The sequence below is a fragment of the Ochotona curzoniae genome, unplaced genomic scaffold (assembly GCF_017591425.1).
Source record: "Ochotona curzoniae isolate NIBS_2020 unplaced genomic scaffold, NIBS_Ocur_1.0 contig_523, whole genome shotgun sequence".
Lineage (NCBI taxonomy): Eukaryota > Metazoa > Chordata > Mammalia > Lagomorpha > Ochotonidae > Ochotona > Ochotona curzoniae.
Genome location: NW_024466459.1, coordinates 4,294,638 through 4,308,162, shown reverse-complemented (window position 1 = coordinate 4,308,162; position 13,525 = coordinate 4,294,638). Strand labels below are relative to the sequence as shown.

Here is a 13,525-nt window from a genome sequence, read left to right as displayed (position 1 = left end):
CCACAACCAGGGTCTTCCAAGGGTACAGTGAAAACACAACGTTCCCAGGGATTTTCATTAAGCATCTTTCTGGGGAAACCTGGACCATCTGCCTGGATACTGGCAGAAGAGAATACCATCTTGAACCCCTGGCCAGACACTCCTTGGTTTGACCCCACGGACTTGACCCCGCATGCTTTGAGAAGGAAATCCACTTCTGATCCCAGCTTCCTGTTAATGTGCACCCAGTGCGGCTGGCTTCAGGACCTGGGTCCCCGCCATGCATGGGGAGACCTGGGTGGAGTTCCCAGCTCCTGGCTTTGGTCAGGCCCAATCCCAGATGTTGTGGGCATTTGGGGAGTAGCCTGGCTGACGCAGAATCTTCCTCCATCTCTCTGTGTCCAAACTCCTCTCTCTCTCTCTCACTTTTCTCTCACACAAAAATAACAAAAATTGGAAGCAATAAAGAAATTGTACCCCATAACATGTATAAGTATTACATGTTCATTCAAGCAACGTAAGTAGGGAGAGGAGAAAGGAAGGGAGTTAGCTGGGCTTGGGGAGGCTAACGAGCCCTTCTACCTCCTCACAGTTGTGAAGCCCAGTGGGGTCCACCTCAAGCTGGTGCTGCGGTTCTCGGACTTTGGGAAGGCCATGTTCAAACCCATGAGGTAAGTGAATGCCTTCCTCACCACCACGCCCACTGGGGCTGCGCCGGGGTGGGTACACTCAAGAGTCCAACTTCCTGCCCACGGAGCACCTGCCCACAAATGGCAGGTGGCGGGGCCGACCAGAAGGACCCCAAATAGTGTCGTAGCCCCTGAACACTCTGGCAGAAGCACTTCCTGAAGAAAGGGTTGGAGGGGATGGGCTGCACGCTGGATTTGCCGGGGCAGCCTTCAATAATCCTGCTGGCCACATTCCAACCGCGCAAGGTACCCGCTGGCCCTGCAATGTCCCTCCCCCAACCCATTTTTCTGATGTAGGAATCAGTTTCCCGATCAATTTAAATACATAATCTCCCAAAGATGAACACTGAGACAATCAAATGTGTGCTTATGGTTGTTCTCAAAAACCTCATCAAAAATTAAGTGACATACAGATTAACACACACAGCTTCCCCACCACCAACTCTCATATTTCACATGCTAAAACATTTTTGACCTTGGATACCATGTCCAAATCAAGTCTTATTTTCAAAGTCTCCACTCCTCCCCACCGCTCCATCACCACCAGCCACCTGTTTTACTAGCAGCTCCAGCAGGTCCTAAAGCCAGCGCCCAGCGAAGTCACTGTGGGTCCCCGCGTCTTCCCCAAACAAGACACAGGGACTAAGAGGGACCGTCATCCTCTAAGAAACAAAACAAGATCATCTGGGCAGTTTCCAGAGACCCGGTATTTTCTATTCAGGCGTAAAGAGGACTAAAACCAACCCCTACTCCCTCGTGGTGCTGTCCAGCGGGAGCTCTGCGGAGTGCAGGGCAGGTTCGGCAGCGGGCAGCAGGACCCAGCAGCCTAAGTTTTCATCCTCAGGAGTGCAGCGTGCACCCAAGGGAGCACTGGTTATAGAGAGGCCATGTAGAGAACGTGGATGCAGAGACCGCCAAGCTCAGAAGCCTGGCAGTGCCAAGGAGTCTGCCGATTCAACACGACTGCCCGGGTGCCTGAGTTGAGTGCCAGGCACATCCACAGTCCCCGTTGTTGAGAACGATGCTGCACGGAAGAGCTGCTGTTTTGCTTGGCAGAGCCAGGAAAGGCAAAGCCAGGGGAATTGTGGGTGTTTCATTAATTGGAAAGTCAAGCCCATCACCTGTAGGTCTGGTCAGCCAGATACACACACAGATGCTGTTCCCACCACCAGCCACTTCCTCGGGGACAGCTGCAGGGCCTCCACCAGCCAGAGCTCTGAGTGACGGTCACTTGTCCACTTCTTGGGCCATCACAGAGTTGAGTCTCTCGTTTTATCAAATGTAGTTCCAGATCAAGATGATATCATCGTAAAATGTGCTTCTTGAAAAATCATGCTTTTCCTGACAGGCTCGTTTTTCTTATCTGTAATTTAAAGTAGACAGCACTTTTCTCCTCCTTGTCTAAAGAGGGTAACGTAGAAATCTATCTTTGGGAAATATACCTTGAGAGCTTAATTACAGGTTACTGCTGAAACACAACACACATGGAGGCGGAAGTTATTGCTTCCCAAATTAGAAGGAAATGAAGGAGAAATTCTTCAAATTTAAAATCCCTTCTATCCCGTGCCTTATAAAAATGAGGAAATGATGGGTTTTGAAAGCCCTAGGAGAGGTCCGAAAGAGTATATTCAAAGGAACTCCAGAAAGTTCATGAAAAGGAGAAGGCAAAAGAAGTTGATTTGGGTGCAAAGAAATGTTGCACTTCATAGACAGGAGCATTGTGTCACAGCATGCATTGCTTTTGAACTTTTTGCTGAGCCCTTACATGGATTTCAAACTTTTCTTGTCCAACTATCGTCTCTCACTGAATTTCCTTGAACATGATGTGCCCTCATATCCCTGTGGATGGGATGCGGGACTCAGAACGAGATGGGGGACATGTCTGGTGGTTCAGGCTCAGAGGCACGCAGCAAGGCTATAAGGGGGAGGCCCGAGTGAGGCAGGCTGCGCTCTCCACGTGGCTGCGGCTCTGAAAATAGAACCTCTGCTTTGGGCAGGCACCTCGCTGTGGTTTCCGGGACCAGCCTGTGTTTTCCGGCAAAGTGCGCATCACCACCTCGATGGCCAGTGCTGTTTACCGACAGGTTTCTGCCATGTGATGTTTATTTACACTTGGAGTTGTTTTTGTAAATCCTCCTAACCATCCTACATGGTGGGTTATAAAATTAGCCCACATCGTTATTCTTGTGTGTTTGTCAAGACAAAAGGCAACCCAAGTCAATCCATGACAGTGACCAGGAAACACTGTCCTGAGGCATGCACACGTGTGTGCGCGCGCACACACACACACACACACACACACAAACTTCGTGCACACCTTGGGCAGGCTGGCGCTTTCCAGGAAGCTGTTCAAGTTGAGCCTGCACATCAATCAGCATCTGCTACTCTAACCCCCGGCAACCCTCTCTGGCTGGGCCCACTCTTGCCACCCAGCTGTCCCTGCAGGGACAGGCTCATGTTGTCTGCCCAAGTCACACTAAGATCCAGAGCTCAGCTGTTCCCTAAGTCTCAATCCCAGGGAATTGCATCCTCCGGCCATGGGCCTCAGCACTGCTGTGGATGCGGACAATGTCAGCACCATCCCACCAGGCCCCACAGCTTTGGTCTCGGGCTCTCAGCTGAGGTCCGAGTCCAGGTGCTGACTCCTTCTTCCTTCCAGACAGCAACGAGACGAAGAGACGCCTGCAGACTTCTTCTATTTCATTGACTTTCAGAGACACAATGCCGAGATCGCAGCGTTCCACCTAGACAGGTAGGGTCTGGCCCCGCGGGGAGGACGTCCACCAAAAGCACCGGCACCGGGGAGGCGTGCTGGACAGCCGTCCAGGAGGGAGCTCCCTGGCATCTGCTCCTTCTGGCTTCCCACTTTTTAAAAATCCCTGTTTGTTTTCAGAGAGAACGAGTGCACATACGCTAGAGTGTATAAATATCACAGATCCGCTGGCTCACTCCCTAAATGCTCACAACAGCCAGAGCTGGGTCAGGTGCAAGGCAAGAACCTGAAACTCCATTCAGGCGTCCCACATGGGTGGCAAGGACCCAAACATTTAAGAAATCAGCTGTTGCCTCCCAGGATGTATGTCAGTAGGAAGCTGGAATTGGAAGCTGAGCGAGGATTTGAACCCGGGAACTCTGACATGGGATGCATCTTCACCACAGTACCAAACACCTGTCCCTCACTTGCCATCCTCTTCCTACCCCAGTGTGGTCCTCCTAACCCAATCCTTCCCATCCCGTCCCATGGAACTCAAAACCATAGCATCTCAACGTAGTAAGAACCATTATTTTATGAAGAACAAGAACCCTGCCCTGCTGCCCAAGGTGCCAGCTTGGGCTTGGCATTGCCTGATCTGATAATGAGAAGGCACCTGCTCCCATTGGTGCAAGGGGTCTTCAGGTGAGTTCATTAGCAGGTGAAACCACATCCCTCAACAGATTAGTGCCTCCCACATGCTCAGTCCACCTCCTTCACCTGGCTAGGCCTGTCCTGGGCACTCCTGGTCCCACACAATGCAAGGAATCTCCATCAGGGCCATCCTGCTGGGCAGTCAGAAATGCCAGCCAGTTGCCAGTGTGCTTCAGCCTCGGTGAGGGTCCTCTCCTCCCTCCCACCCCACTCCCTGACTGTCCCCCAAAATGCCAACAAGGGTCCCTCTCTTTCAGGATCCTGGACTTCCGGCGAGTGCCACCAACTGTGGGGAGGCTGGTCAATGTCACCAAGGAAATACTAGAGGTGACCAAGAATGAAATTCTGCAGAGTGTTTTCTTCGTCTCTCCAGGTAACAGTCCCGGGCAGGGAGGACCTGGTGAGCCCACATGGCCAATGTTAGGTGTGTGCGTGCAGTAGTCTAACCACTGCCAGGTGCATTGCTGAATGGGCAGATACTGTCATCACACACTCCCAGCCTGGTATGTCTGAGGATCACACCAGAGAAACTGTGGATGGGGTAAGGCTATGAGAGCTGACCAGCCTGTCGGGGACCAAACCTACAGAGCTGGCCTCTGTGCACTCAGGCATCAACCCACCCAGAGCAATGAAGAATGTTCTCATCATATGGCCAGGAGGCAGAGCGCCAAGTCCCAACCTTTCTCTGTTCTACGTGACAGGTGGTTGGCAGCACCCAACCAGCCCCACTTCTGGAGAAGGCAATGCCTTTTCCCAAGGTGTTGAGTTGGGGATTTGTCGGGGCAGGAAGATGGCGCACCTCCAAGCCCGATCTCCCTCTCATGCCTCTCCCGTCTCCTCTCCCAACCTCCAGCCAGCAACGTGTGCTTCTTCGCCAAGTGTCCGTACATGTGCAAGACCGAGTACGCTGTCTGTGGCAACCCGCACCTGCTGGAGGGCTCCCTCTCTGCCTTCCTGCCGTCCCTCAACCTGGCCCCCAGGCTGTCTGTGCCCAACCCCTGGATCCGCTCCTACACGCTGGCAGGAAAAGAGGAGTGAGTTGGTCCCCTGGCCACGATACTGTGCCCACGGCCCTGCGAGCGCAGTCCTTGAGAGTGGCCATGGTCCCTAGACCCAAGAACCATGGCTGGCCTGGCCTTGGGTCCCTGGAAGCTGCCTCAATGCTCTTTTGTGTCCCTGTCATATGGACATATTTGAAAACTGGTGGTAGGAGGCTCAGCTGAGCAGCACTCAGCAGCCCACCCCTGGAACAGGCAATGCTCCCCCCTGCTGCTTCTGCCCAGGCTGAGTCCAGCTCCCCAACCCCCATCCCGGGTGGATCTCCTGGGGTAGGAAGATGGCACACCTCCCCAGACCCCCTTGCCCTCACTTTGCTCCTGTCCCCTCTCCCAACCTGCAGTCAGCAGCGTGTGCTTCTTGGGGCAGTTCTCCTTGGCCTCCTTTCATACTGATCCTGGAACGAAGTAGCCTGGATTGAATCTCTTTGTTTAGTTCATATGAAGTGCTGATGAATCAGGACATAGATACAGGCTGCCCCCTAAAGCAGCTCAGCGGTCTGTAAGATCTCCCCACATTGATTTTACAGCCACCCATGTGACCCTACCCAGGTCCTCCCAAATGATCCAGCATGCTGAGAGACTGTCCCAAGTCAAGGCAGCTTCAGTGGGGTGGGGGTGCGGGGCTGGGCCTCCGACTCCTCGCTGTCTTGGGGTCAGCCCAGGGACTTCTTTCACCTCAGGTGGGAGCTCAACCCCCGCTACTGTGACACAGTGAAGCAGATCTACCCCTACAATAGCAGCAGCCGGCTGCTCAACATCATCGACATGGCCATCTTCGACTTCCTGATAGGTAGGTCCTGGTGCGCAGGGCACCTGGTGGAAGCTGGCTCCCCTCTTGGCCTGGGACTCTCCTTGACCTTGAGTGCAAAGTCACAGCCTGGCTTATGAGGACAGCCCACACCTCCCATGAGGGCCCTGTTTTGGGGAACCAGAGGCAACTGTTAGGGGTCAACACTTCTAAGGCAAACACCCTCGCCTGTCACAAAGCCTGAGAGAGATGAAAAATCATTCATCTGACAACTAAGGTGTGATGGTGAAAAAAAGTACAGCCAACACATGGCAACGACAAGGACCAGGAGAATGGAGATGTAGGCTTGCAGACCTGAGCGGCAAAGCCCAAGCCAACCTTGGGAGAGGAGCAGTTAAGCAGGCAAAGGTGGCCAGCACACACCTCCACTGCCCTCCACATTCAGTGTCCAAGAGAACCAAGACACACTTCTGCCTGTCAGAATCCCTGACCAGCAGCTGAACGCCTCAGATCACAGACCACTCCATCAGGGTTGGCTGCTTAGCTAACGTCCCCGGGCACCGGCAGCCTGTGCTTAAGGCTCTGACTCGTGTCATGGAACTGCTCTTTCAGCCTGCCTCCCTCCCTCCCCAGAGGGCTCGGGAGGATGGGAGGACCTGCGTGCTGGCCCAGGCTCTCATGCCCTGCCTCACTTCCACAGGCAATATGGATCGCCACCATTATGAGATGTTCACCAAATTCGGGGACGATGGCTTCCTTATTCACCTTGACAATGCCAGAGGGTGAGTGCCGCCCAGCAACCAACACTGTTGGCACCAGCCACGCCCTAAGCAGGGACAGAACTGAGACCCGTGGCCTTCCCGTTTCTGTGTTGCCTCCTTCTTGCCTTTTTGTCCTCATCATCTTTGCTAAGTGCCACCTGACTTCCCGCAAGTGAGACAGGTGGAATCCTTCTGTATGTTTTGGTTCCCCAGCGCACACTTCCAGAGGCTCACAGCTGGCCCCGCGAGGGTGCCGTTCGCCTCTTTGGAAAGGTTCTTATGACCCTACAGAGGCGGGCTGGAGAAGCAGCTGCCACAATCTCTTATTCCCTGGCATTTTCCCCAATCACGGATTCAAAAACAAAAAAGCAGCAACGACAAAGGCCCATGAATGATCCTGCCTGGCACCATGCAGACGCGCGTCTCTCCCCCCAGGTTTGGCCGACACTCCCACGACGAGCTGTCCATCCTTGCGCCTCTCTCCCAGTGCTGCATGTGAGTGTCCAGCGTGCAGGTAACAGGGCAGGGGCAGCTGTGGCCTCCAGCCTGCTTGGCAACCAAGCCTGGACGCCTGCAGGCAGCTTGCACTGGTCTGGATGTGTCTGGTGGTGGTTTGATGGGAAGGAACCTTTTGGTTATGACTCGGCTCTCTGCAGGTGGCATCTACCCTCCTGTGTGACAGATTAGGATGTCATCTTTTAAGCCCTCAATCACTGCCTTTTCTCTTGAAACTACTCAGAACCTCACCCGCTCCTGCAGAGCCAGTCAAGCCCTGGCCTTGTAAGGCACACCTTAGTAAAGCAGACTTCTGCTCTGCCCAGCCTTAATGAGCTCAGCAGTGTGACTGCCTGGTCCTAATTAAAGCCCCAGAAGCCATTCAGATGGCACTAAGGCCTTCGCCCAGCCACTACTCGAGAGGACATGGGCCCTCCTCCTCCCTGTCTTTCCAGCGTCTTGATCAGGGTTATCAAGCTGTCAGCCTGCCCACATGCACTATCCACAGCTAATTATAAACAGGTGCTTCCCACTCAGCAGGACCACTGGGTTTCCTTCCAACAGGAAACTGGAAGGCCAAGTACGGACGGTCTTCACCAACACCTTGAATTCCCTGAGATGGGTCTCCCTCTTCCCTCGCTCCTAAGCTGGATGAGCAGTAGTGCTGTGTGAGACAGAAGCCAGACCACTCAGCTGCTGACATACCTGAAAAGAAACCAGAAGTCTTGTAGTCATGATCGGGGCCACCCTGTTTGCATCCCTGTGATCTGAGCACCTGACACAGAGGATGGTGGTACCCAGGGCTTCTGAGATGGCAGACAGGCTCATCCGCTACCTACCAGAAACGCTTCCTGTCTGCTTGATTATCTTTTTGAAAGACTGGTGTCACTTCATCTTTGATTCCCTTAGCCATGTCAGGGAAAATGCCCAGCACCACCAGATGACACTGTTACAAATGGCCCAGCAGGGAGGGTCCTGCCTAATGACAGCAAAGAACTGCTCAACATTGGATGTCCTCCTTTCCCTCCTTCCTGGCTTCCAGGAGAATGGCCTTGAGAAGCGCGGCATGAGCCTCACGCAGGGAATTCTGGCCTTTACATTTGCTTATTTGGCGCTGCCTTTGTCTTCTCAGGATAAAGAGGAAAACACTTGTGCACCTGCAGCTGCTTGCCCAGGCCGACTACAGACTCAGTGACGTCATGCGAGAGTCGCTGCTAGAAGACCAGCTTGCCCCCATCCTCACAGAACCCCACCTGCTTGCCCTGGACCGCAGACTGCAAACCATACTAAAGACAGTGGAGCAGTGCGTCGAGGCCCATGGAGAGCAGAATGTCATAGCCGACAGCCCAGCCGAACAATCAGCCCGAGACTCTGGCCAGGCGAATTGGACAAGCTAAGGGCTGAAGCCAAACTTGAGAAAATCCACCTGAAGCCAGCGGTGGCCTCCAGGGTGCACTTCCTTGAGGAGGTCTATCTCTTCATGCTGGGACTCAAGTCACAAACTCAGGAAGGAGGTAGGGCATGGTCTGAAACTGCAAGTGGGAGCACTGAACTTGACCTTTGCTCCTTGGTACACTGCTTCCACAGCGACTTCGCCAGGGCTCCACCTTTCCCAGAAATCGTCACTTCATCAAGGGCGCAGGCTGTCTCTCAACTTGGAGATCTGGATACGGGTCAACTGGGAGAGCTCAACTCCCAGGAGAGAGGTTTTAACTGCTTCAAATCAAATAAAAGGACATCACGTGGACACCCGCCTGTCTCCTCCATCTTCCCCCTCCTGACTTGTTATCATTTAAAACTTCCTTCACAGCCTAACACAAATGACGCCTACCTGCTCCTTCAATGGAGTGACTAACCAGCAAAACCGCCCGATTGCATCAGACCAGCTTCTCTTTAATAACCACAGGGAGAAGGGACTAGAAAAAGCTAGATGAGGACAAGAGCTAGAAAAGTCACCCAAGACATCCCCACAGTATTCAGGGAGAAGGCAAGGTGAATCCTCTAAGGACAGGGATCAGGGCCCACTACCGCTTCCAATCCAGCTTCCTGCTGATGCACACCCCGGGAGGACGCCTGGGCAGAGCTCCTGACTCCTGGTTTCAATTTGGCCCATTCTGGGGAACATACATTTTCAAACAAACCAGTATGTTTTTTAAATAAATACGTAATTCTCGCCTAGTCTGCTCCCCCCAGTCCTGGTACACTGCCCTGGAACACAGTGTCTCCGGGATAACCACCACTGACTGTTTACCTGTGCAAGGTGCTTTAGTCATGTTAGACAGGAAGTCAGAAATTTAGCCTGTGTGTGTGAGGGGCTTCAGAGCAAGTTCCTTTAGAAAGGAATCTAATCACCTTGGAAGCATGCTTTAAAAGCATGCCCCAAATTTCAGACTACAAAACCCTGTGCGTACCCCTGGTAACTCGACAGGTGCTCTCAGCCTCCCTCCTTCCCTTAGAAAACCCAGTGTGAAAGTAAACTAGGCATTCCAGCTGAGACTATCTGCAGAGGTGCCCTATTCCATTACACCTTGCTGCTCGGGCCCAGAGCAATAGCTTAGTGGCTCAACCCTTGTCTTGAATGCATCAGGATCCCATATGGGTGCCAGTTCTAATCCCGGCAGCTCCACTTCCCATCCAGCTCCCTGCTTGTGGCCTGGGAAAGCAGTAGAGGATGGCCCAAAGCCTTGGCCCTGCACCCACATGGCAGACCCAGAGGTGGCTCCTGGCTTTGGATTGGCTCAGCTCCAGCCTTGCAGTCATTTGGGGGGTGAACCAGTGGATGAGGCAGATATTCCTGTCTCTCCTCCTTTCTGTAAATCTGCCTTTCTGATAAAAAAAAAAAAATACGTAATTTCTCTTGGGATCACCGTTGTGGCACAGCACGTAAAATAGCTGGCTGTGATGTCAGCACACATTTTCAAAATAAATTATTTTTAAAACTCTACATGAAATTTTTCATGTGACTACTGAGAGCAAACTAAAAAACGGAAGGGAATTGTGCAGTGTGTACACTGGGGGAATATGGTCTGGCAAAGCTTATCAGCCTTCCATAGTGTTAGGAAGTCAATTTCAATTTGAAGACTGAAAAATATCATTAATTCCTTTGCATGTGGTAATTACACATTCTATAGAGTCACAGACACAGTTTTACAGGGAAAAGCAAATCACAACCAGGGCGGTCAACCCAGGACTAGTGACACTGCACTGATTCTACAAGTCATCTCCAGTTAGGAAAAGGAAGTAGAACCTGACGCCATGCTCATGTACAAAGCAGCACACCACGTGTCCAACTCCTCTGCACGTGAGTACAGCCTCCTTGTGTCACTCCCGGGAAACCTGGGGGACAGGCATGCTATCAGAAACAAGGTTTTATTTGTACGACACATAAAAGCATTCCTAAATGTGTATATTGACGATTAACTCACAGCCTCCAACTCTATTTCATGTTAGAGACTATCAGCACGGGACCCTGTGGACGGTGACAGCGGCATCCAGCTGCTCTCTGCGGCGAATGAACCACGGCTCCATTTCCACAAGTTCAACTCACAGAAACTCTCAGTAACAGAGCAAAGAGAAACAGTAGAACAGAGGACAGAGTTCAGAAACAACGCTTGGAGTCCCTGCAGAGGACAATCAGCGGCCAGCGTGAGCCACAGCTCATCACCGTTTCAAGAGCCACCACACCACGGGTCATGATGGAAGAGGCTGGGGTACATGGTGTTACCTAATGACAGACACTGCCTGGTGTAATCTCACCGGCTCCGGGTTCAGATAAGCGCTGCGGGCGGGGAGATCCTGGTGGGCTGCCATTAGGCAACACACTCCTTTGCCCCATTCTCCTATAGGGCACCAAAGCTGATGGCAAGAAGCCCCCATTTTGAAGGTGCCTGGCCCTGCGGGTTTGTGGCAGCCAAGGCATACTCTGCAATGCTGCACGCCATAGGGTAAATCCATCCACACCCCTCCACGATGCCTAGTGGCCTGCAGTGGGCAACGTGCGACAAGCCCTGAGGGGAGAGGCTGTGTGAGCTCCTGAGGCAGAACAGAGGCAGCCAGAGCATAACACCCTGCCGCCTCTGCAGCTGCAGCACACTGTGCGGCTGAAGGGAGCAGCACCTGCTACCGTGGGACTCGTCCACCCCAGACGACTTCAGCAACATATTGTGCCAGTGTCTTCATTCATTTCCAAGAATTGATTTTCCTTTGATTCCTTCTATGACCCACTGTTGATTCTGCAGTGTGCTGTTCAGTCTACATGTCTGTATACTTTCTCGAATTTCTAGAGTTCTTGATTCCCAGCTTCATTACGTGGTGGCTGTAAAGAACACATGGTATGAGATCAGGGATTCTGAAGTTGCTGAGACTTGGCTTGTGGTCTTCGCATGTGAGCATGTGGTGGATCCTAGAGAATGTCCCATCAGCTGAGGAAATGAATGTAGATCCTGCATCTGTGAGGCGAAATGTTCCATAGGTACTTACAGGGCTGACTTGGTCCATGGTTTGTGGTTTCCTTGTGGATCTTCTGTCTGGTTGATCTGTCCTTACATGAGAGTGGAGTGTTGACATCGCCATTATTACAGTTGGGGAGTCTGTCACTTCCATCTGCTAGTTCCACTGGTTCACTCCACAAGTAGTCCAAATGGCTGGAGCTGCGCCAATTCTTAGCCAGGAGCCTGGAGCCTCTTTCGGGTCTCCCATGCAGGTACAGGGTCCAAGGCTTTGGACATCCCTCTACTGCTTTCCCAGGCCATAGCCAGGGAGATGCATGGGAGGTGGAACAGCTGGGACATGAACCGGCACCCATACAGGAATCTGGGAGGTTGCAAGGCCAGGATTTAGCCACTAGGCTACCTAGTGCCAGCCCCCCACCAACTAATTTTTGACAAGAAAACCAAAATCAATCAGGGTTCAGAAAGGGCAGTAGTAGGCCCCGGTTTGTGTTCCAATTGCTCCACTTCCCATCCAGCTCCCTGCTTGAGGTCTTGGAAAGCAGTGTAAAATGGCCTAAAGCCTTGGGGACCCTGCACCCATGTGGGAGACCAAGAAGCTCCTGGCTCTGACCAGCTCAGCTCCAGCCGTTAAGGAGTGAACCAGTGGATACAAGATCTTCAACAACTAGGGCTGGGAATGGATCTACATGTTAACTATAAAATAAGACCCCTATCTCACGTTTTACAAAAATCAGTTATAGGGCCCGGTAGCGTGGCCTAGCGGCTAAAGTCCTCGCCTTGAACACATGGGATCCCATATGGGCGCCGGTTCTAATCCTGGCAGCTCCACTTCCCATCCAGCTCCCTGCCTGTGGCCTGGGAAAGCAGTTAAGGACGGCCCAAAGCTTTGGGACCCTGCACCCATGTGGGATACTTGGAAGAGGTTCCTGGATCCTGGCTCCGGACCGGCATAGCATCGGCCGTTGCGCTCACTTGGGGAGTGAATCATCAGACAGAAGATCTTCCTCTCTGTCTCTCCTCCTCTCTGTATATCTAACTTCCCAATAAATAAATAAATCTTTAAAAACAAACAAGCAAACAAACAAAAAAACCAAAAATCAGTTCTAAATAGATCAAGGATCTAGCCCCACATCCTAACAGCACAAAATGGCTGGAGAATATCGAAGGCGCTCTTCAAGACACAGGCATAGATAGGCAAAGACTTCTTGGAAAAGACCACAGCAGCACAGAAAATCCTAACACAAACAAATGGGATTACATCAAACTAGGAAAGTGCCAACAAGAGGCAGCCAACAGCGTGGGGGACAATACTCACAATCTACACAACTGACAGAAGACTAATATCCAGGATCGTAAAAAAGTGAAGAGACTCAACAACAAAACAGTGAAGATATGGGAAAAGGATATGAAGTTTTTTTCCAAAGGATGAAATTCAAACGGCCAACAGATTTAAGAAAAACACACAGAATCTCTAAATACCAGAGAAATCAAATTAAAGCCACAAGGAGGTTCCATCTCTCCCCAGTCAGAACGGCTATCATGAAAACCAACAACAAATACCAGTGAGGATGTGGCGGAAATGCATTCTAATCCACCGTTGAGTGAGATCGTAAAGCAGTGCAACCATTACGGGAGACAGCATGGAGATCCCACAGACATCTAAAAATATATTCCATAGCAGCCAGGCATCCCAACTCCTAGAAATTCATCCAAACAAAATGAAATCAGCACATCACAGTTTAATTCCTACCCCTATGTTTATAGCAGCTCAATTCATAATAGCAAAGAAATTGAATCAACCCTGTTTTTGCATCGATGGATGACTGGATAAAGAAAATCTGGCACATTTACACTGTGGAATACCACTCAGCCATAAAAATGAATGAGGTCTTGTCTTTCGCAACTAAATGGACACAACTGGAAATCACTATGCTTAGC

General features: G+C 51.7%; 1 protein-coding gene across 1 annotated transcript in view; it reads left to right on the top strand.

Moving 5' to 3' along the window:
• FAM20A (FAM20A golgi associated secretory pathway pseudokinase) overlaps positions 1–8,539 on the top strand; it is a 45,661-nt gene extending 37,122 nt beyond the window's left edge. The window contains exons 4-11 of the mRNA XM_040989567.1: positions 572–650; positions 3,328–3,420; positions 4,332–4,447; positions 4,928–5,108; positions 5,813–5,922; positions 6,581–6,662; positions 7,077–7,136; positions 8,269–8,539. Coding sequence (XP_040845501.1) covers positions 572–650; positions 3,328–3,420; positions 4,332–4,447; positions 4,928–5,108; positions 5,813–5,922; positions 6,581–6,662; positions 7,077–7,136; positions 8,269–8,533 — 986 coding nt within the window. The 3' untranslated portion in view covers positions 8,534–8,539. The remainder of the gene's footprint in view (positions 1–571; positions 651–3,327; positions 3,421–4,331; positions 4,448–4,927; positions 5,109–5,812; positions 5,923–6,580; positions 6,663–7,076; positions 7,137–8,268) is intronic.
• Positions 8,540–13,525: the final 4,986 nt, after the last annotated feature.